Source organism: Dromiciops gliroides, chromosome 3 (assembly GCF_019393635.1).
Source record: "Dromiciops gliroides isolate mDroGli1 chromosome 3, mDroGli1.pri, whole genome shotgun sequence".
Taxonomy (NCBI): Eukaryota; Metazoa; Chordata; class Mammalia; order Microbiotheria; family Microbiotheriidae; genus Dromiciops; species Dromiciops gliroides.
This window is the reverse complement of record NC_057863.1, coordinates 610,872,332-610,895,876: the sequence shown is the minus strand read 5'-3', so window position 1 is coordinate 610,895,876 and position 23,545 is coordinate 610,872,332. Positions and strand designations below refer to the sequence as shown.

Genomic DNA, 23,545 nt, shown 5'->3' with positions numbered 1-23,545 from the left:
TTTTTTGTTGGGTTTTTTGCAAGGCAATGAGGGTTAAGTGACTTGCCCAGGGTCACACAGCTAGTAAGTGTCAAGTGTCTGAGGCCGGATTTGAACTCAGGTCCTCCTGAATCCAGGGCTGGTGCTTTATACATTGTGCCACCTAGCTGCCCCCAAGAGCCACCACTTATGAGGAAAGAATGATTTCTTCAGGTATACTTCTTTGTTAAACCAGGTAGCTAGGTGGCACAGTGGGCATAAGCATGGGATTTCAATTCAGGAAGATCTGCATTCCAATCTAGCCTCAGACACTTACTAGCTATGTGATCCTGGGCAGGTCATTTAACCCTGTTTACCTCAGTTTCCTCATCTGTAAAATGAGCAGAAGGAAATGGCAAACCACTCCAGTGGCTTTGCCAAGAAGACCCCAAAGAGTCGAACATGACTAATTGACCAAAAAAAAAGTGACCCTCAGCAAGGGTCTTACTGAACCTCTGCCTGACTCAGTTTCCTCATCTGTAAAACTGGGATAATATATAGGACCTACCTCACAGGGTTGTTGTGAGGATCAAATGAGGTTATATTTCTAAAGTTCTTTGCAAACCACAAGGTGCTGTATAAATACTAGTTATTAGCATCATTACCTCGAAGCTACCTCCCAGCTCTGACATTCTCTGTTCTAAAGTCCCTCCCAGCTCATACATTCACAGAAGTACAGAATATCAGCTGTCTGGGGGACCTCAGGGGCCATCTAGTGCAATCCATATCTAAAGAGTAATCCCCTCTACATTATCTGACAAGTGGTTGCTTTTCTAGAAAACCTCTCTCTAGAGGAAAGGAACCATCATCTCAGTAGGCAGGGAAAGGGAAAGGGAATGGATTATTTACACAGTGCCTACCATGTGCCAGGCACTGTGCTAAGAGCTTTACAAATCTGGATACGTAATTGTCAGAATATTTTCCTTGACCTCAAGCATACGTTTACTTCTTGCCAACACCCTCCAGTTCATCACACTTAGTTCTGCCCTCTGTGGCCAAGCAGATGAAGTCTAATGCCTCCCCAACTTGACACCCCTTCAGATCTTTAGACATGGCTCTAATGTCAGCCCTAGGACTTCTGTTCTCCAGGCTAAAAATCCATTGTTCCTTCAACCGCTCCTCTGATGGCATGATCTGGAGGTCCTTGGGCAATCCTATAACCCTCCTCTGCACCCTCTCCAATGTATCAGTTTCCTTCCTAAATGCTGGTACCACAATGTGATGCTCCTTACTCTAGTGGACTCTGGGCTGATCAGGGCAGAGATCAGCTATATGCTTCTCAATACAGCTTAAAGTCACATTAATTTTTTTGGCTGCCATGTTAAGCTGTTGATTCATATGGAACCTCCAGCTCATTTTTCTTTGTTTGTTTGTTTGTTTGCTTGTTTATTTTTTTGGTGGGGCAATGAGGGTTAAGTGACTTGCCCAGAGTCACACAGCTAGTAAGTGTCAAGGGTCTGAGGTCAAATTTGAACTCAGGTCCTCCTGAACCCAGGGCCGGTGCTTTATCCACTGCGCCACCTAGCTGCCCCCCAGTTCATTTTTCAAAATGAGGAAGGGTGGTAGGGAGGGGAAATCAAGTATTTTGGAAAGAATACTGAACTAGAAGTTAAAAAAAGAGCCAGGCTTGAACCAAACCTTTCACACAAATTGGCTGTTTGACCACTTAGCCTCTCCAAATCTCGGTCTCATTATCTACAAAACGGGAATAATAATAATAATAACTTCTCAGGATAGTTGTGAGAATCACATGAGATAATGCCATTTAAAGAGCTATATACAAAATTTTTTCAATCTCTTCACAACCCCATTTGTGGGGTTTTTTTTGCAAAGATGCTAGAGTGGGTTGCCATTTCCTCCTCCAGTTAATTTTATTGATAAAGAAACTGAGGCAACCAGGATTAAGTGACTTGCTTAGGGTCGCACAGCTAATGAGTATCTGAGACTGGATTTGGACTCAGGTCTTCCTGACTCCAGACGCAGCCCTTTATCCACTGAGTCATCTCATTGCCTCCCTCAGACATAACAGCTAGCATTTATTTATGGATTTATGGTTTTCCAAACACTTTACAAATATTTTATTTTATCCTTTCAATAACCCTGGGAAGCAGGTTCTATTATTATTCCCCCTTTTTGCGGGGCTATGAGGGTTAAGTGACTTGCCAGGGTCACACAGCTAGTAAGTGTCTGGGAATCTTTCCCTCAAAACCTCAGAGTTTGAAACAAGGCAATGTCAAGTGTCTAAGGTCATATTGGAACTCAGGTCCTCCTGAATCCAGGGCGGTACTTTATCCACTGTGCCACCTAGCTGCCCCTATTATCCCCCTTTTACAGATGAGGACACTGAGGCATAAAGGGGTTCAGTGACTTACCCAAGGTCACACAGCTAGTGTCTGAGGTTGAATTTGAACTCGGGTCTTCCTGTACGTTATCCACTGCTCCATCTAACTGCCATGTCAGGTATTACTAAAGATTCTCAGTGAGTTGATGGTAATAATTACCTAGCCATGCTTCCTGCCTTGTGCTTGTCAAGTTAACTTTATGAGAACTACTGTAGGATTTTACATTTCTGATTGCTGTATTTTTTAGTGTTGGATTCAGCCCAATGCTCCAGGCTGTCCAGATCTTTGTGGAGCCTGACACTGTCATCCAGCATATTAACTATTCCTCCACGTATTTCATCATCTGCAAATCTGATAGGTGTCCCCTTCACTCAAATTCAGCGAGCATTTATTAAGTGCCTATTGTATGCTGGGCATTTGCCATGACATCAATACTTTTATTCAAACCATTGATAAAAATATAAAATTGTACTTGGCCAAGGACAGATCCCTGAGGCACCCCACTAGAGACCTCCCCCAAGCTGAACATTAAGCCATCAATGAGTCCAGTCACGAATGGACTTTAAGTGCAGACATCCACATGGCTCCGCTGTATCTTAATCCATTATGTAGTCCACAACTCTCCACCTTATTTAGAAGTGTTGCTAAAGCATTCTACCAGAATGGTAGCCAGGGGAGACAATTAAATATGAAAAATAAACAGATATTTGTCCCCAGAATGAGGCAATCTTGCATGATCCATTCTTTGATGTGACGTAGTCCCTACCAGCTCTAACATTACATGAGTCTAGGAGCTTAATAGCCCCTTGAAGGCTGCCAGTTGGGCAGATATTATTATCCCCATTTTGTAGATGGGAAAACTGAGAGATAGAGATATTCACCTCCTGAAAGTCTCATGATCGATTATTGGGGCTCAGTCCTGCTGTTTCAAAGCTTGATGTTCTTTCCTTTAAATCCTGCTGCCTCTGGAGCTGCCACCTCTTCTATAAGAAAGCCAGCTCACCTCCCCCGCCCCCCCCCCCACCATGCCACCGCCAGCCGACCCAGTCAAGGGAACATTTATAAAGAAAAATGCTCATTAGGAGAAAGTAGAACAATGTGATCTGTCTAGGACCCGAAGTCCCTGATCCCTAAGCTGGGAGAGAAAGGACAGAGCTGAGCAGCCGCCTTCTCAAAGACATCCTCTCTCTCCCAGCCTTCACACCTCTCCTCTCTCCGCATAGGTGCAGCTTTCATCTTTGTTCTTACGTTTGTGTCTCTCTCTTTAACTCTCCGTCTGATTCCTTCTCTGTGTGTCTGGATCTTTGTCTCTTGGTGTCTTTTCATCTCCCTCTGTCTCTCTGTGTTGTTCTCTATCTCTATCTCCTTCTCTCTTTTTGTCTCTCTGTGTGTCGCTGTCATTTCCCTCTTTCTCCGTTTTCCCATTTTATTGGTTTCTCTGTCTTTCTGTTCCCCTTTTTTCTCCATCTTTCTTTGTTCTTCTGTGTCCCCATTTTTATATCTGTCTCCCTTACACTGTTGCTCTCTGTCTGTCTCTCTTATACTATTTCTCTCTGTCTCTGTCTTTCTCTGTTTCTTGTTCATGATCCCATCTGGGGGTTTTCTTAGCATTTTTCTTAGAAGGCTGCCATTTCCTTCTCCAGCTCATTTTACAGATGAGGAAACTGAGGGAAACAGGGTTAAGGGACTTGCCCAGGGTCACACAGTTATTAAGTGTCTGGGGCCATATTTGAATCCAGAAAGATGAGTCTTTCTGACTCCAGGCCTGGCGCTCTATGCACTATGACGCCCCCTAACTGCCGTTTCTACTCTGCAACTTTTTCTCATCTCCCCTCCTTTCTTGCCTTGTTTCAAACTCTGAGGTTTTGAGGGAAAGATTCCCAGACCTGAATAACTAGGTGGATAGAGCGCTGGACCTGGAGTCAGAAAGATGCCTAACTCAAACACTTAGTAGCTGTGTGACTCTGAGCAAGTCATTTACCCTCTCTGTGCCTCAGTTTCTTGATCTGTAAACTAGGGATAATATCCTCACAGAACTATTGTGAGGATCAAATGATTTGACATATATAAAGTGTTTTGCAAACTTTAAAGAGCTATATAAATGATGTTGTTGTTGTTAGCCCCGGTTGTGATCACTCCAGCCAAGGAGGCGGGTGACTCTCAGAGATCCCTGCTCCCCAGGACACATTCAGCATCCATTGTCCATTGTACCATGGTGTTCCTAGGGGAGGGGGTGCTCCCTGGCCTCTGAGAAGCTGCTTCCGCGGAGCAGGAGACTCCCAGATGAGTCCGGATGCTTGTCGGAGTTCCCCCCCAGGAAGCAGCTATCTTCCCTTTCTGGGCCGAGGGTGTTCCTCAGGGTGTTCCTCTGTTGTACCTCTGAAGGGATGGAAGTTAGGAGGGGGGTTGACATGAGAGATGATACAATTTAGAGTCAGAGGGAGTGTTAGAGACCACCTAGTTCAAGCCCCTTGTTTTACAGAGAAGGAAACTGAGGCTCATTGAAGGGAGCAGGGACCAGAGCCAAGATTCAAACTCAGGGTCTTTGGGGTGCATTATCCCACCCTTCCACTCCTTATTAGGGATGGGCTGGTCACAGAGCCATGCATGGATGTCTCACTGGCCAGCATCCTGTGCTCTCCTCCCCCAGGCAGGAAGGCGTGAACTCTAGACGGCACAGAGAATATAGGATGCGGGGTGGAGGAAGCCAAGAGCTGAACCCCTCTGATGCTCAGAGCAAAAATGGATGCCTGAGGGCCTTTAGCCCAATTGCTTGCCTGGTTTAGGATTCCCCACAGCAACAGCCCCTATCCTTATCCAACTTTAACTTGCCCACCTCTAGCAATGGTGAACTCACTACTTACTACCTGAGGACAGGAGAACACAGTGCGTACTGGGGGAGGGGCAGGCATAAGGGTGTAAGGAAAGACTTACTGGAGGAAGTGGGATTTAAGTTGAACCTTGAAGGGCACAAAGGCTTTGGGGGTGGAAAGAGGGGAGAAGAGAGCATTTCAGGCAGAGGTGCATAGCTCCAAAGTTGTCAGACATAGGGACTAGGATCAAAGCCAGAAAGGACCTCAGAACATCCTCTGGTCCTAATCTCTGCCATCTTACACATGAGGAAACTGAGGCACAGGAGAGGCAAGTGACTTCCTAAGGACACAGATATAGTGAGTGAAAGATACAGTATTTGAATAGAAGTCCGCATGCTCCAAATCTAGTCCTCTGGTCCCCATACCATACTCCCTTCCCTGCAACAGAAGTCTTGTCCTCTCAAAGAGTCATCAACTCTAAGGGCATGAATAGACCTCAGAAAACTTCTAGTCTAAGCTCGATGGGGTCATGAAGCACCTCTAGAACATCCCCAATAAGTGGTCATCCAGCCTCTAGGTGGTGCACTGGATAGAGTGCTGGGCTTGGAGTCAGGAAGACCTGAGTTCAAATCTGGCCTCAGAAACTTACTAGCTATGTGATCCTGGATAAGTCACTACACCCTGTTTGCCTCAGTTTCCTCATCTGTAAAATGAGCTGGAGAAGGAAATGGCAAACCTCTCCAGGATTTCTGCCATGAAAACCTCAAATGGGGGTCACAGAGAGTCAGACACGACTGAAATGACTGAAAAACAGTGAAAGAGAAGCCAGTGCCTCCCAAGGCTGCCAACTGCACATCCTGTATTCCAAGGGCCTTCCCAGCTCTGACATTCTGTGTTCTAAGGGCCCTCCTAATTCTGACAGTCTATGAATCTGTGATTTTATGAGCTTTAGAGGCTGACAAATGACCATTCCAGAAACCTATGGGAAGAAAAAGCTAGTAATAGAAGGAAACAGCATCAGGCAATCTCTCTAGCACCTGGGACTTTTGCATACATGGGTACCATATTATGGAAATGAGTGAGTACACCGTCAGCAGCAGTAGGGAATAACATGCCTTGGTGGGGCATTTTTGAACTATGGATTTGGAACTTTGAAATCTATCAGTCTATAGAATAGAGTGTTATATCTAGAAAGAACCTTAAAACAGAAAATGTTAGAACTAGAAAGGGCCTTAAAACATAGAATGTCAGAGCTGGATAGGGCCTTAGAACCCAGGATGTCAGAGCTGGGAGGCCCTTAGAACCCAGGATGTCAAAATGGAACATGAGCAGAGCCAGCCAGGCCTCAGGGCAGATCTGCAAAGGAGCCTGGAGTCTGGGAGGTGCTTGGAGGTAATCTCAGGTCTCTCACGGCATGAAAGAAGAAGCAGGCTCAGGAAGGAGAAGCGCTCGAGCTGACACAGATAATCCAGCATCTTGTTCTCTCCTAGTTGCTCTTGCTTCACATCATGGTTCATCAGGGAGGTTCTGGTTTCCACAAATGTGTCTCCGTTGTCCCCTCCAGATGGCTTTCCTGCCCTGCCAGCCACAGACCCCCAGGCCACCTGCCAGACCGGGCCTCCCTCAGCCCAGGTTCCCTTTTCATTTCTCAGAAGCCTCCCCACTTTTGCTGAGCTTGCCTGTTTCTCTGGTGGAACCCCCACCCCCACCCCCACCCCCACCCCGGGTCTCCATGTCAGGAAAGGAGAAGTGGGAAAGGATGTGAAAGTTGGCACCCCTGTCTAAGGGAAGGATAAGGTCATTTCCCTTCAGCCCCTAGAGGCTCCCCTTTCCTGCGGGTGCAGAAGGCGTAGAGCTGGGCAGCCAGTGCAAGAGTCTCCCCCAAGCCCAGCACCCCAAGGGCAGGTAAGACCTGAGGATTCAGCCCCATCCTAGGGGAGCCTTGCCTTGGGGCTGGGGCTGGGGAATCATGCGCCAACGGCCTCAGGAGCATCTGGGAACTAGTGTCATGGTTAGGGGATAAGAAGAAAGGTCAAGGGATGAAAGGGTTGGGGGGGTGGCAATGATGGGGACTGAGGGTGGGAGAGATGAATGACAATTGGGGGCAGGGGAAGGGAATTGAGGAATCTGGGACAAAAGGAATGGAGATGAGGGAAACTGATGATAATGGGATAGACCTAGGGGAAAATAGGGTAGGAGGGGGATGGTGCTTAAAGAGGAAAGGGGGTCGGGGCTCAGGCTGCCGGAAGGAGGCTCGGTGCAGAAGGCATTGGGTGGGGTCCTGCCGCTGGATGCTCACTCCTCTCCCTTGGCACCTTGCTGATCTAGCCCTCCCCCCCAGTAGAGCATCAAGCCGGACCCTCTGCAGCCTCTGCTTCCCACCCTCGGGAGCAAGTCCAGGATCCTTCACTTCTGCCACTACAGCCCAAGGAGAGTGGGGGGGGCACTGCTGCCACCTGCTGCCACAGGCCTCCTTGGGGAGAATTGTCTGGCTGTAGTCTCTTCTGGGGCTGGTACAGCTGGGATGGGCCTGAATAGGACAGACTCCTGTGGGCAGGAGGACGAGACAAGGGGAATAATGGGGCACCTGCCTCTGAACCCCTCCCGCGGTGGCCTCTCTCCCCACAGGCAACATGGCCTCTTGGGCCTGGCTGGCAGCCTGCATACTAGCCCTGTGCCTGGGCTCCACCTTGCCACAGAATGTGTGCAGAGCTCCTGATGGGATTCAGGGGCAGCCTGGAGCCCCAGGTCTCAATGGGCGCCCAGGACCTAAGGGTGATCGTGGTGAGCAAGGTAAGTATGGACAAATGCCCTCCTCCTCCCTCCAGGGGACCCAGCCCCAGAGCCCTGGGTGAGCATGGGGCAGAGGATAGGGAGGGAGCAGGGAGCTGAGGGATTCTTCATCAAGGTGTAGTGATGGGAGCACAGGACTGAGGAGCAGAAGACCCAGATTCCAATCCTCCCTTTGCCCTTGGCTGACTAAGTGCCTTTGGGCAAGTCTTGTTCACATTTCTGGGTTTCAGTTTCTCTCTGCTCTCCCTCCCTCTCCCTCCATTTCAAAAACACTGAAGGCCATGGGCTATATACTCTTCGTGGGCACTTGTTCTAGCTCTAAGTTCTCTAATTCCCCAAACCCCAAGCCCAGGCAGGAAGGGTCAATGTACAGAGGTGTGGGGCAATCCCCAACTAAACTTCCAGCTCCCCAACTTTATTAAGCCCAACCTGAGCTCTGTCCTTCAGGGCCTGAGAGAAAAGAAGAGGAACTTGGGAAATAGGGAAATCCATTTAGAGCTGAACGGGATGTCAGAGGCCATTTAGTTCAACCCCTCCATTTTGTGGATAAGGAAACTGAGGCCCATGGATGGGAAGTGACTTGTTCAAGGTCACACAGGTAGTAGGAAGCACAGGCAGGGTTTCAATTCAGCTTCTCAGCTCCCAAATCTGGTGCTCATTCAACAGCAGAATAGGGGGTAAACGAAACAAAACCCAGGCAATTTGCCAGTGTCTTTGTTCTGTGGACTCCTAGAATCTACCCCTGCCTCCCAGACAGAGGCCAGTGGGCCCCTTCTCCAGCTGAGCAAACTAGTTCAGAGGAGGGAAGGTGATCCTTCTTTCTTTCACCTCTGGGACAGGTTCACCCAAGCAGTTCTAGCAAATGAGAGAAATGGTTGGTGCATATGGTTTTAATTCTAGGTTGGCCACTGGCCAGCTGTGTGATCTTAGGCAAGTCATTCTCCTTCTCTCAGTCTCAGTTTCCTTATTAAAGTGAGTGGGGGTGGAGGGGACTAGAGAATCTCTAAGGTTCCTTCCAGTTCTGGCATTTTGTTTTTCAAGGCCTCTTCCATGTTCTAAGACTCCTCTCAGCTCTGACATTCTGTGTTCTAAGGGCCCTTCTATCTCTGACATTCTATGTTCTGAGACTCCTCTCAGCTCTAACAATTCTATGTTCCCCAGCCCTGACATTTTGTGTTCTAAGGACCCTCCTATCTCTTACATTCCCTGTTCTAAGGCCCTTTCCAGGCCTGCCTCTCTATATTCTTGCAATCTGTCTTGCAGGTCTTTATTTAGGTGCTCAACTTTACCCACATGTGGCCCATGGCCCATCCTGGGACAGAGTCCCCAAGGTCCCCCCAAAATTGCTCCAACTAAGCTGGGCTCTCTGGTGTCCCAGGGTGAGTCACACATTCAGTCATTGAAATCTCTTTCCCAACAGGCGCACCAGGAGCGAGGACAGGAGTCCGTGGTCTCAAGGGGGATGAAGGTGAACCTGGTCCCCCCGGAAAGCCAGGGAATAGAGGTTATGCAGGTCCCTCTGGCCCCCAAGGACCCCTGGGAATGCCTGGAGAGAGGGGCCCCAAGGGAGAGATGGGAAGAATTCAAAACCAGCTCAAGCCGGCCTTCTCAGCAGTGCGGAGGAACTCTCAAGAGGATGGGAATGTGATCATATTCGACACTATCATCACCAACCAGGAAGACCACTACCAGAGCAATACGGGCAAGTTCATCTGCAATTTCCCTGGCTACTACTACTTTACTTTCCATGTGGTGTCCACTGGGGACCTTTGTCTCTTCATCGTGTCCTCCAAGGGAGGCCAGACCAGACGCAACTTGGGCTTCTGTGACAGCAACAGTAAGGGAATTTATCAGGTCAACTCTGGTGGCACAGTGCTGAAGCTGGCAGAGAGTGATGCGGTGTGGATCGAAACAGACCCCCACAGAGGCAACAAGATCTACAAAGGTAATGAGGTCGATAGTGTCTTCAGTGGCTTCTTACTTTTCCCCTCCAACTGAATTTGGGGCCCTGGGGTAGAGAAGCTTGGATTGTCCAGCAAAGACCAGTCTTGAATTCAGCTTGCGCCCTTCTAATCCTTTCCATCCACACAAGATCATCGATCCAGAACTGGAGGGGACCTCAGGGCTCATCACGTCCAGTGCCTTGATTTTACAGATGAGGAAACAGATGAGGCTGTCAGAGAGGTACAGTGATGTACCCAGGGTCACACAGTAAATGCTTGAAGCAGGATGTCAACCCAGTGTCATCACACTATGCCAGAGTGCCTAGCTCTTGGGCAAGTCATTTAATAAAAACAACATCTGTATTTTTAGTACCTTAAGAACTTTCCAAAGCCTCGTCTTCACAAGGACCCTGTCAGAGAGGGAGGAAAATATTATCTTCATGAGTCAGATGGGGAAACTGAGACTAGGAGAGGGAAAACAACTTGCCTGAAGCTGCATAGCCCCACATGGCCTCCCCACTTAACCACACTTACCTTGCCCTCTCTGTAAAAGTTGAGAATGATCCTCTGACTGCTCCAAGGCAGGAGGGCATGGACCAGATCCCTCAAGGTCCTTTCCAGCTCCAGGATCCAGAATGATCAGTTTCCCTGTCCTTGAGCCCCCAATCGTACAGTGGCTTCCTTCCATCCCAACCCTGGGGCCATCAAAGCAGTGTCTGCTGGAGCAAGAGGATGGGTACCCCATGCCAACCACCATCTTTTCCTTGGCCTGTCTGCCCCTCTGCTTGGCTTCTGAAGAAGCCCCTCTCCAGGACTCAGGCATCCCTATGCTGCAGCTGTCCTGTCTCACTCATGGCTTGGACTTTGCCTCTCCTTTCTGCAGCCCATATGGTCACTCCTCCCAAGACATCCCTGCTCATCTCTACCCCCCCCCCAGTGCTGAGAGGGGCAGTGATCCCCTCACCTCCTCAGCACAGCATGTAGCCACCTGAACCGAGGTTTTAATGAATAAACCAAATGATTCAGTTCTTTCTGCCTTCTTCCTGTTTTCCTTCAGTTGTGGGCTAGAGTAGAGATAGGGTAAGGGTGAGGTAAGGATGGAGTAAAAAGCTTATGAGAGAATGGGGCTGAGAAAGGCTGGTTCTAGAGAACATGGGGCTGGCTAGATAAATGGGAATGAGATACCAGAAGTGTGGAATTAGGAAGAGGGGACAAGGAAAGGGGGAATAGGACTCTAGGAAGAAGTGGGGAGAGGCTGGTCCTTGGGGAATGAGACTAGAGAGATGGGCCTGGGGAGATATGATGATAGAAGACTCGGTAGATGGGCCTAGGAAAGGGGCAATAGGGATAGGAATTATAGATTTGAAGGAGCATGAGCTTTGGGGAATTAGATGGAAGAGACGGGACCAGGAAGCTGAAGATGTAGGAATGGGTATATAGGGTTTGGAAAGTAGAGATGAGGATAAGGGAGTGTAGGGATGGGAATAGGGCATGTGGGTTGTGGATGGGGAGGAAGATGGGGGAGAGAAAGGGGATAAGGGTGGGAGGATGGGAAGATGGGAACAAGGGGGATGGGGGGGGAAGAATAATTCGAGAGAGGATAGAGGGAAGCCAGCTCCTTCCCCTCCTCTGGCCTCTCATCTCTTTTCCCTCAACCCTCACCAAGCCACTGCTACCTATCACTCTTGTCCCTAAGTGCCCTCCTTCATTTCTGGATGAGACCCTCAGAAGCATCTTCAGGGGTCCCTCATTTCTCCCTCTATGTCCTGACACCAAACTGGAAGTGGAGGGGATGTAGGGGGGAGAGAAGGGAGGTGTTGAGGAAGCTCAGATTGGGGGAAAATGTCCTGGGTGGCACTAAGCTGGTGACAAATCACGTGCCCCACTCAGGACAAGGACCTTCTTTGTGGGCCGTGGCTGCCACCTGCTGGCCAATGTAGGTCATTACCAGCCGTTCATCAGCTCCATAGCAAAGCGTGGCCAAGTCTGAGATTGTGTCTGGAATGGGTCCATGCAGCCCAGAGAAGCCACAGGGACCAGCCCAGTAGCAGCAGAGATACCGGCTATCACAGAGTCATGAATGGGGAAAGGGAAGACGGGACCTCGGAACAGGGAATGTTAGAGCTCGAAGAGACTGTAGAGGTCATCTAACAGTCTTGTTCCAACCCACACCCTCATTTTGCAAACAAAGAAACTGAGGCCCAGGAAAGGAAAGTGACTTAACCAAGGGCACACGGGTCTCCATGGGTCCGAGCCTGTGAACTCTGCCCTCCATAATAATAAGAATAATAAAAACAGCAGAGCACTTTAAGGCTTGCAAAACACTTTCCATATTTTGATCTTTACAACAACCCTGCTAAAGTGGTGTTATTTTTATCCCTACTTTACAGATGAGTAAACTGAGGCTGAGAGAGGGTAAGTGACTCTCCCAAGGTCAAACAGATATACTAAGGGTTTAAGACAGGATTTGAACTCAGATCTACCTGACTCCTATCTCCTGCGACACCTAGCTGACCCTGTCTCTCCACTGGCTTTGATCCAAGCTGTACCCACATTGCAGCTGCTCTCTTAGGCCTCTGCTGCTCAGGGCATGGATTCTGGGTTGTGTATTCAGCCATGGAAATGGATTGGGATGAGCCACTCACACATGCTCTCTCACCTGGGACTTTTCCAGCTGGAGGTGCCTATTGCCCTCTGACCCTACTCCCACCTTGAATCTCTCTCCTATCCATGAGAAATCCCAAGAGTTTTCCTACTGTGGGGTTTAAGATATTGGAGGACTTTGACTAAGTGTTAGTAGAAGGAAGGAACAACAAAATATCTATGAAGCCATTATCAGTCATTAACATTTGAGCAAAGATTAGCTTATTAGACTCCCAGTCTCCTAACAAGGCCTTGAAAAATTATGATGAAGGATGGGAGGAAACAAATCCAAGAGCATGGTTACTTTGTACCACTCATGTAATCTCCCATCTCACAACTCTTGGCATCTGTGTTCTAAGATCCCTCCCATCTCTGACATTCTGTGTTCTAAGGGCCCTGCCAGCTCTGACATCCTATGTTCTAAGGGCCCTACCAACTCTGACATTCTAGTTCTAAGGCCCTTCTAGCACCAACATTCTATTATTACATGATTCCTCCTCTTTTTCAGCAAGGTCCTCATGCCCCCTCCCCCAAACCTAGATCCTTCCTAATCCCAAGCATTTTGCACACTCTCCCTCGAACCCAGATCAGTCTAGAGGTTCTAGGCCTGGGCCATGAATAAGAAGCTTCTCAGTACCCTCTCTCCCCACTCCTTCAATCCCAATTTTATGCTCCTCCCTGCCTCCACAAGACCTCCAACTTTCTTAACCCCAGGCTAAAGCTTGGGGGTGGGAGAAAGAGGGGTGGCCCCCCTCCAGAATTGTCACCAACCCTTTTAAGCCAATGTTCCCAGGCTGTCAGCCGAGCTGAGGAGCAATGAATAAACCAGTTTCGGCTGAACACAGGATCCAAGTTTGGGAGTGACAAAACTAAGGTTTAAAATCAACTGAGAAGGGCAGCCAGATGATGCAGTGGATAAAGCACCGGCCCTGGATTCAGGAGAACCTGAGTTCAAATCTGGCCTCAGACACTTGACACTTACTAGCTGTGTGACCCTGGGCAAGTCACTTAATCCTAATTGCCCCACAAAACCCCCCAAAACCAAAAACCAAAACAAACAAATAAAAAAAAACCCATTAAAATCAACTGAGAGCCTTAATTGTCTACTATGTGTCAAGCACTGAGGATCCAAAGACAAAAATGAAGCGAACACTCGATTACTGAGGATGAGACAGCCCTACATGCCAATTTTAATCAGTTCATAGAGATCCCTGAATGTCAAGCTGAGGAGATGGGGCTGTATGCTCAAAGCAATGAGAGCCATTGAAAGTGCTTCAGCAGAAGAGGGTCTTTTTGAGATTTAGGAAAATGAATCCTTCAGCTTGCCCAAGATGGAGAGAGGGGAAGGGTTGTGCAGGGAAACTCGGGCTTTCTCTCACCCTCCAAGGTCACCTTTCAACCACTCTGAATATTTCTGGTTTTGTTGTTCAGTCCTATTTGACTCTTCCTGACCCCACTGGAGTGGTTTGTCGTTTCCTTCGCCAGTTTATTTTACAGATGAGAAAACTGAGGCAAACAGGGTTGAGTGACTTGCCTGGGTCACACAGCTAGGAACTATCTGAGTCCAGATTTGAACTCAGATCTTCCTGACTCTAGGCCCAGCACTCTACCCACTATGCCACCTAGCTGCTCCACTCTGAATAAAGTACCTGTTGTTGTTGCTATTACTGTTGTTATTTGCATATTGTCTTCCTCTGAAGAATGTAAAGCTTCTTGATGGCAGGAACTCTTTGCTTTTCTTAACACTAACAATATGGTGCCTAGTGCATAGCAAGCTTAATAAATGCTCTTGATTGATTGTTTTCTTTCCTCCTACTCAGCCCTTGAGTCCATTACTTTCAAATCTGTCTTCCAAAATACTTTGTGTGTTTGTTGGGATGCACCTGTGATGTCAAAACAAAGTGATCTGCTAAAAAAAAAAAAGTGATCCATGGTTTGTTTTTTTTAAATCAGCTTCCCAAGCTGGTGGCCTATTGAAATCCCCAAGGCTTCCTTAGTCTTTATCAGGTTCAGGGGACCTGCTATGGATATGTTTCCACCACCTCTCTACCTTCCTTTCCTCTACTCCTCATCTCATCTTCCATCTTTCCTGGTAGTATCCCCTCTAACCTTCCTTCCTGCCCCTGCCCTCCCCAGCTTTGCATGGGCAATGATCTCTGACAGCTTCCAAGGTCCTTTTTAATCATAAAAGTATTTTATTATTTTCCAGTTACATGCAAAGATAGGTTTCAACATTTGTTTTCATAGGATTTTTGGTTCCAGATTTTTCTCCCACCCTCCCTTCCCTCCCCCCTCCCCCAAGATGGAAAGAAATCTGATATAGGTTATACATGTACAATCACATTAAACATATTTCTGCATTAGTCATATTGTGAAAGAAGAAGCAGAACACAAGGGAAAGACCTCATAAAACAAGGGGGAAAAATAGCCAAGAAGTAGAAACAGTCTGGTTCAATCTGCATTCAGAATCCACAGTTCCTTTTTCTGGATGTGGAGAACATTTTCTATCATGAGTTCTTTGAAATTGCCTCGGATCATTGCACTGCTGAGAAGAGCCAAGTCTATCACAGCTGATCATCACACAATGTTGCTGTTTCTGAGTACAATGTTCTCCTGGTTCTGCTCATCTCGCTCCACATCAGTTCATGTAAGTCCTTCCAGGTTTCTCTGAAATCCTCCTGCTCATCGTTTCTTACAGTACAATAGTATTCCATTACATTCATATACCACAACTTGTTCAGCCGTTCCCCAATTGATGGGCAACCCCTCAATTTCCAGTTCTTTGCCACCACAAAGTGAGCTGCTATAAATATTTTTGTACATGTGGGTCCTTTTCCTTCTTCTATGATCTCTTTGGGATACAGACTTAGTAGTGGTATTACTGGGTCAAAGGGTATGCACAGTTTTATAGGCCTTTGGGCATAGTTCCAAATTGCTCTCCAGAATGGTTGGATCAGTTCACAGCTCCACCAACAATGCATTAGTGTTCCAATTTTTCCATAGCTTCTCTAACATATATTATTTTCCTTTTTTGTCATATTAGCCAATCTGTTAGATGGGAGGTGGTACCCAAGAGTTGTTTTAATTTGCATTTCTCTAATCAATAGTGATTTAGAGCATTTTTTCATATGGCAATAGATAGCCTTGATTTCTTCATCTGAAAACTGCCTGTTCATATCCTTTGACCATTTCTCAATTGGGGAATCTTCCAAGGTCTTTTGTCAAAGAATGAGACAAAGGGGACGAAAACCTCAGAGATTTCAGAACCATCCCATACTGGAAGGGGTTAGAGTAGGGAACAAGAAGACTTGGGGCCCCAGAGAGAGAGGTGAGCTCAGTTTCCCAAGATCACTGATCCATCTCTTCTATTCCAGACTCTTCCCACACTCCACAGCCTCCAAGCTTTCCATTCTCCTGCCGCTGATTTCTGTTCTGGGATGGGAAGGAATATATTCACCTAAATCATGATGGTGTAGAGAATTAAAAATCTAAAGATAAAAGGGGATCATGACATAGAAATGGGGGAAGTGAACAAACATTTTAAGTACCCAGTATATGCTAGGCACTATACTAAATACTTTACAAATATGATAGATATATAGATAAATAGATAAACAGATGATAGATAGATGAATAGCCAGATGGATAGATGAATAGAAAGATGAATAAATAGACAGATGAATAAATAGGCAGACAGGCAGATAGAGAGATAGAGAGATGGATAGATGAATAGACAGATGAATAGATACTCAGGCAGATAGAGAGAGATATGAATAGACAGATGAGTAGATACATAGACTAATAAACAAGTAGACAGATAGATGAATAGACAGACGGATAGATAGATACATCGATACATGAATAGAAAAATAGATGAATAGATGGATAGATGGATGGATGAATAGACAGAACTAACAGACAGACAGACAGATAGATGAATAGACAGACACAGAGATGAATAGATGGATAGACAGACACAAAGAAACAAAGACACAGAGAGAGATGATAGACTATTTAGTGTTCACTCTGTGCCAGGCACCGTGGTAAGCAGCAGCATGGAGAATCTCTCCCCTCAAGGAGCTCCCATTCTAATGAAGACAATACATGAGGAGCTGGAAGTTGTGGGGGTGAGATGGCCTGAAGCGACTTGAAGACCCCATTCCAGACAAGATGAGGCCAAAACTCTGCTACTATCGCCTGGTTTCTCAGAGTTCCGATGGGAACCAGATGAAAATGATGCCCAAGTGTTGACCACATGCTATGGAGATGAAAAGAACACTGGGTTGTAGTCAGAGGATTGGGGCTTAAGAACTGAGCCTAGGGAGGGCGGCTAGGTGGCGCAGTGGATAAAGCACTGGCCTTGGATTCAGGAAGACCTGAGTTCAAATCCAGCCTCAGACACTTGACACTTACTAGCTGTGTGACCCTGGGCAAGTCACTTAACCCTCATTGCCCCTAAAAGGAAAAAAAAAAAAAAGAACTGAGCCTGACACTTGGCAACTGTGTGGGCAGCAAACTCCTCATTAGTTCACCTACAAAATAAAGGACTTGACAAACTTGGCCAAAAGGACAAGATGGAGAAACGAGCCTCCCTCCCTTCTTGGCAGAAGTGGGGGGCTGGTAGTGAGGAGCACTGCATATGCTGTCAGACTCAGTTCTTGTATTGGTGAGTTTTACCATGACTATCTCCTCTTTCTTTTGTCTCCCTCCCTCTTTATTACAAGGGAAGATTCCCTGGTGAAGGAAAGGGAGAGGGGCAAATTCGGAAGTGAACGCGATATGAAAGGAAGACATTAATAAAAATTAAAAACTGAAAAAAAAACCCAAGGTGGTTCGTAAGAGTCCTTCCAGCTAACATGCTATGTGAGAACCCTCTGTGTTGTAGGCTCCCTCTCAGCCCTGATGTTGCTAAGTCTGTAAGGCATACCATCTGAAGACTAGAACAGGGCAGCTTTGCCCTTCCTCTTGAGAAAGAGACTCTGAGTCCTCCCAGCCCCCCAGTCTATAAAACCAAAAGTCCTCAGAGATCTGGGTGGGTTTACATGTGGTCAGCCTAGCTCAGCAATGCCCTGAGTTCCTATTTGGGGGAAACAAGGGGAAAAGAGGATGTGAGACCTGGGAGGGAAAGAGGGAGGAGATGAGGAGGGAGGGTAATGGGACATGGTGTCCCGGGGCTCCCCTCCCTCCCCCATTGACCAGACTTCCTCCTGCCTTCCGAGGAGGGAAGCAGTGGCCACCGGGGCAACACTTCTGAGAACGGGCCTCGAGCCTCACAGCTCCATCCCAAGAGGCAACAGCCCCAGGTGAGACTGTCCCTCCCACTGTCTTCCCCAGGTTTGACCCATCAGGGTGCCAAGGGCACAGAGGGAGGGAGAGAGACAAGGGGGAAGGAGGGAGTTTTCTCAACTATAAAATAATCTTTAGATTCTCTCTAAGGGCCCTCCCAGCTCCAATATCCTCTGTTCTAAGATCCCTCTCAGACCTGACTGACATGGGAAGTTCTGAGGTCTCATCTAACTCTGACAATTTTTGTTCTAATGTCTCTTCTGGCTCTGACATTGTATGTTCTAAGGTTCTTCCGAGCTGGTGTTCTGTGTGCTAAGAAAGATCCCTTCCCAACTTCATGCTCTATGTTCTGACAACATTCTAGATGTCAGATGTCCCCATCATCCCCACGGGCTCAGGGACTCCTAAGAATCTTACTAGACATAGGACTGAGTGGGGAGGAAAGGGTTAAGGGGGGGGGGTAGGAAAGATGGAGGTGGGGGAAGGGAATCAGTGCCTTCTTTCCTTTCCTCAGAGCCTGGGCTCAGTGAGAAAGCCCTTTCTTCTGGAGGGGAAGGGTTTGGGGGAGGGGGCCAGAGACAAGCAAATGCAAGGCTGACCTACAGCTGGCATGGCTGTGGCCAGCTGGGCTTCCAGCTTGGCTCAGCATCCCCTGTACCCCTAGCCATTGCTCTTTGGGGGTCTCCAAAGGGAGAACCCTGGGTGCTTCTTCCTCTTTCAATGGTGCTGGATTTTCCACAGGATAGACATGAAGCCACCCCAGGGCTGCGGCCTGAATCAGCTCCTGCTTCTACTGGTCCTTCTGGGAGGAACTCAGGCTGACCCTGCCTCCAGCTGCTATGGGATCCCTGGAATGCCTGGCCTGCCTGGGATTCCGGGGAAAGATGGCAGAGATGGACTGAAGGGACCCAAGGGGGAACCAGGTGAGTCCGGCCAGCTAAGGAAAGGGACTAAATGGGGAAGAGCAGAGATAGGAGTGGGAGTGGAGGGAAGGGGTACCATGAGTCCCAGAGGCCCACAGTATTGGCTACCATGCTTTGCCTCAATGGGCAGTAATGTCCTGTTCATGGGAGATGCCTCGGGATGATGCTGGCAGATGTCCATCCCCTTGCACTGCCAGCCTGGTAGGTGGCTCCATATTCATGCCTGAGCAGCAGAGACTCTTAGAAGGCTTGTTCCCTCTCACCTGAGGGCACAGGGCCTATTCTGGAAGCTCAGAGCTGTCAGGGACCATGGACCTAGAGTCACACTCAGTGCCCAGTCCAATCCCCTCATTTTACAGATAAAGAAATTGGCACTGAGACAGGAAGTTTTCTGGATAAGATCACAGGGCCCATTAAGTGGCCAAGAAAGACCTAGAACCCAGGGTTCCTGACTCCCAGGGCTCTCCTGTCCACTGTGGCATAGCAATGGCACCGTCTCCTCATCTCTTTTAGACCTTGGGAAGAGGAGGGACTCTGCTCTCTCCTCTTTCTTCCTTAGTTATAAATTAAGTGAGGAGGGAGAAAGAAGGGACCATGGTCCCAGGGGAGCAGAAAAGCACAGGGGTGGGATCTGACCAAAGAGATCTGGGGGCAGGGTGGGTAGGGACGGACATCAGCTTATATGTAGGGACTGACCCGGGGCTCTAGGTCTACACAGCAGGAAATTAAGGAAAAGGGATGCCGCAGGGAGGGAAGGGAGTCTTTCTGAGGGTGTCTGTACCTGTGTGTGTTTATGGTCTCCCTACATGTGACCAAATGAGGCAATTTACATGTCATGTCATGCTAACACACACCTAATGTATAGATGTGTCTCTGTCTGTCCAACTGGCAGGCTGTGTATGTGTGTACCTGTATCTGTGTGATATAGGGCAGTCTGCGTGGACCTTTGTATGTGTCTGTGTGAGATGATGTGCGTGTTCAAGGTTACGGAGCTGAGCAAAGTAGATGTGAATAATAAGAAGAATGTGTGTGTGTGTGTATATATATATACACATATACAAATATGTGTTTATGTGTATAATATACACATATATGTACATATATACATACACATATATAAATGCTAAGGTTTACAAAGTGCCTTACCTAGTACTTCTAACAAATAATACACTTCTAACACCTTTATAGAGAGATCTAAGGTTTACAAAGGAATTTTTCCATGCATAATCTTATTCGAGCTGCACGACCCTAGGAGGTAGCTGCTATTATTTCCCCCCTTTTGCAGAAGGGGAAACTGAGTCTCAGAGGAGTTAGTGCCTTACCCAGGGGCACACAACTGGTAAGTGTCTGAGGTAGGAGGTAAACTTTGGCACCAGGTTCAAGCCTCTCTACTCAATACACTATGTGGTCTCTGCACATTTGTTGTTGTAAGTGCATCTGGGAAGGAGGTCATATGTTTTGGGATGACTGTTCATAGGAGACTCTGTGGTGGGGGAGGGGGGAGGATGGTGGGAGTCAATGATGTGCCCAGGGGGCAAAGGAAGGAGGTGGGGTATACCCAGGAGAAGCCCTATATGCATGCTGGAGAAGGTTTGGAGTTCCCCCCACTGCTAATATTCCACTTTATATTCCTTATTTCTGTGTGCACTTGGGCCAATAACTGACTAGAAATGTGTTCCTTGAGGGCAGAGACTGCTCTACCTTTCATCTTTGGAATCCCAGCTCCTAGCATAGGACCTTGCACATAATAAGTGCTTAATAAAGGCTTGTTGAATTGAATGGTGAACACCTCAGGCAGGGAGTCTAGAGACCTGGCTCTAGCCCCAGTCCTATCTCCTTTCCTGTCACTGAACTATGGTGAGTTCACATTGGGAAACAAATGGGGACAGAGGGAGGACCCCTCTGACTATCTGAAGACAGGCAGTTTGGTGTCATCACAATTCTAACAAGTCACATTCCCAGGGAGCCCTCTGAGGTCCATAAAGCACATTCCTCAAAACGAGATGGATAATATAGGTACCATCCTCACCATTTGACAAATGGAGAAATAGTGACTTATCCACGGTCACACAGCTTGAAAGCACCTGAGCCAACACTCAAGGCCAATCCTTCTGAATCCAAGACAACACCTTCTTTAGCATCATGTTGCCAGGAAAGGTAGCCAGGCAGCACAGAGTATCGGCGAGCATTCTGGACTTGTATCCAAAAGACCTGGCTCCATTTCTGACTCTGCCTCCTATGAGCCAGGTTACTGCAGGTGAGGAAGTCATTTCTCCTCTCCAGTATTCAATGTCCCTCTCTGTAAAATGGGGGAACTATTCCTCACCATCCCTGCACCCCGCTAACCTTACAAGGAACCCCTATGAGGCTCTGAGGAAAATATCTTATAAACTATAAGGTACCATAGAAGTGGGGATGGTTACTGATGGTTATTGATCTTCTACTAAGCACCCAGGACTTGGAGAGGTGCTTTGGGAGGTGCAAAGAGGTCTAAGAAAACCTTGATCTTGACCTTGACCTCAATCAACAAATCAGCCAACAAGCATTTATTAAGAGCCTCTTTGAGTCAGGTCCCCTGCTAGGCACTGGGGATCCAAAAAGAAAAGGGGAAAACATTCCTGCCCTAAGGGAGTTTACATTCTATCAGGAAAAACAAAAGGTAGAAATATAAATATCTACAAAATGTATGCAAAGCCTTAGTTTCCTCATCTATAAAATGGGTATCAGAATACTCGCATTGTTTGTCTCAGAGGAACATTATGAGGAAAGCCCTTTGTGGACCTTAGCACACTATAGGAGTGTGGGTTATAGGTTATTATTATCATTGTTCATGATAATAAGCAATGCCCTTATTCATGTATCCTGAAGTAGTAACAACAATAACATACTTGTATAGCGGGTTAAGGTTTATAAACTGAGCCTCCTTGTGGCAACCTAGAGAAGTGGACAGCTTAAGTATTATTTTTTCCCATTCTACAGACTGGAACACTGAGGCTTAGAGGTACCATTTTCCTTTCGTCTTTGCATTCCCAGCACTTAACACAGTACTTGCCGTATAATCTGTGCTTCATAAATTCTCCTCGATGGACTGATTGAGCTCCAATATAGCAATGTCCTCTCTGAAATGTCCCTTCTTTCCACAGGGATACCAGCCATTCCTGGGACACGTGGGCCCAAGGGCCAGAAAGGAGATCCAGGACTCCCAGGTCACCCTGGGAAGAATGGTCCCATGGGACCCGAAGGGCCCCCCGGTGATCCAGGCTCCCAGGGTCCACCAGGAAAGCCAGGGACCCCCGGCAAATACAAGCTGAAGTATCAGTCGGTCTTCTCAGTATCACGGAGGACCCAGGAGTATCCCCAGTCCAATAACCTGGTCAAGTTCAACACAGTCATCACCAACCCTCAAGGGGACTATGACGTGACCACGGGCAAATTCACCTGCAAGGTTCCAGGCCTCTATTACTTTGTCTACCACACATCCCAGACGGCCAACCTGTGCCTCTCCCTGTACCTGAGCGGCACCAGAAAGGCCACCTTCTGTGACCATTTATCCAACAAAAAGCAGGTCACCTCAGGCGGGGTCCTACTCCGTGTGGCATTGGGCCAGGAGGTGTGGCTGGAGACCAACGACTATAACGGCATAGTTGGCACTGAAGGTTCTGACAGTGTCTTCTCCGGCTTCCTGCTCTTCCCAGACTAGGACCTTAGGATCGCTTGTCCAGCCTTACCTCCCCCCATCATATCCCATAGAATGTACCTTTGGGTTTCCCCACCCTCCACTCTTGCTTGCCTCATGTGCTTTCTCCTATAAATAGAATGAGAACTCCTTGAGGGCAGGGGCTGGTTCATTTTTTTTTAAACTTTGTATTAAGTAGGCACCTAATAAATGTTTGTTGATTGACGGGCGGACTCTCTTTCCTCCCTGCCTCTCGGCTGAGTCCTCCCAGTCTCACCTCTATTCTGAAGCCTGTCTTGATTTGGCCAACTTGGCCACACTGATCTCTCCCTCCCATGCTCATATAATACCTTCTACCTCCCTTCTACCTCTGAGCGTAGACTTCTCTGGGTTGTAGCTAATGGGTCATGCATAGCTCTCTTGCCTCCACATTATGGCCGTGAGCAGGAGCAGGGACCATCAGCCCCTAACTCTTCGATGTCTTTGCAGAACCTTGGACACAGTAGCATTCAATAAATATTGGTCATGCTGATGATGTCCAGAAGCCCTAAGCCTTGTGGAAAGCCAACCTGGAAATCACTAGGGTCCCTTAAATGTCCAGGAGAATTATTGTTTCTTGGTTTCTTCTCCACAAGATTTGTTTCTTCTGCCTTCATTAAAGCTATTAGTATTCAAAGTCATTGAAATTGTATTTGAATTCCCACAAGTATGTTTGAATGTGGAAAGCCTGGGATAGTGGATAGAGAGCCCGCCTAGAGACCAGAAGTACCCCCTCCCTCACATATCAATGTGACCCTGGACAAGTCGATACAACCTCTCAGAGCTCTGGGTAATTTTCTAAGAACGTGAAATGCACAGAAGGTGCCAATCTCTTCTGGTGGAGGGAATTTCTTCACCCAGGAGTTCCCTCTACCAGTGAAATCCCAGGTTCAGCCTCTATCTTTATGTTTGAACGTGATCTCGCCTTCCACTGGAGAGCTCCCTTAACAAATGACTCATCCATCATTGCAGAATCACTAACAGAGGTCTAATTAAAGCATCTGATCATTGTTCTTCCCTGCTGTGCACATTAGCCAGTATTTGGTCAATAGCCAGGACACACAGAATA

General features: G+C 47.6%; 2 protein-coding genes across 2 annotated transcripts; both read left to right on the top strand.

Moving 5' to 3' along the window:
* Positions 1 to 6,954: 6,954 nt before the first annotated feature.
* Positions 6,955 to 10,938, top strand: C1QA (complement C1q A chain). The gene is made up of 3 exons (XM_043998217.1): positions 6,955 to 7,078; positions 7,802 to 7,966; positions 9,387 to 10,938. Exons 2-3 carry the CDS (start codon positions 7,807 to 7,809, stop codon positions 9,962 to 9,964), a joined length of 738 nt encoding a protein of 245 aa, XP_043854152.1. The 5' UTR covers positions 6,955 to 7,078; positions 7,802 to 7,806; the 3' UTR covers positions 9,965 to 10,938.
* Positions 10,939 to 17,690: 6,752 nt separating this feature from the next.
* C1QC (complement C1q C chain) lies at positions 17,691 to 22,662 on the top strand. Its single transcript, XM_043991067.1, has 3 exons — positions 17,691 to 17,855; positions 18,580 to 18,761; positions 21,905 to 22,662. The coding sequence occupies exons 1-3, from the start codon at positions 17,713 to 17,715 to the stop codon at positions 22,459 to 22,461; spliced, it is 882 nt and encodes a 293-aa protein (XP_043847002.1). The 5' UTR covers positions 17,691 to 17,712; the 3' UTR covers positions 22,462 to 22,662.
* Positions 22,663 to 23,545: the final 883 nt, after the last annotated feature.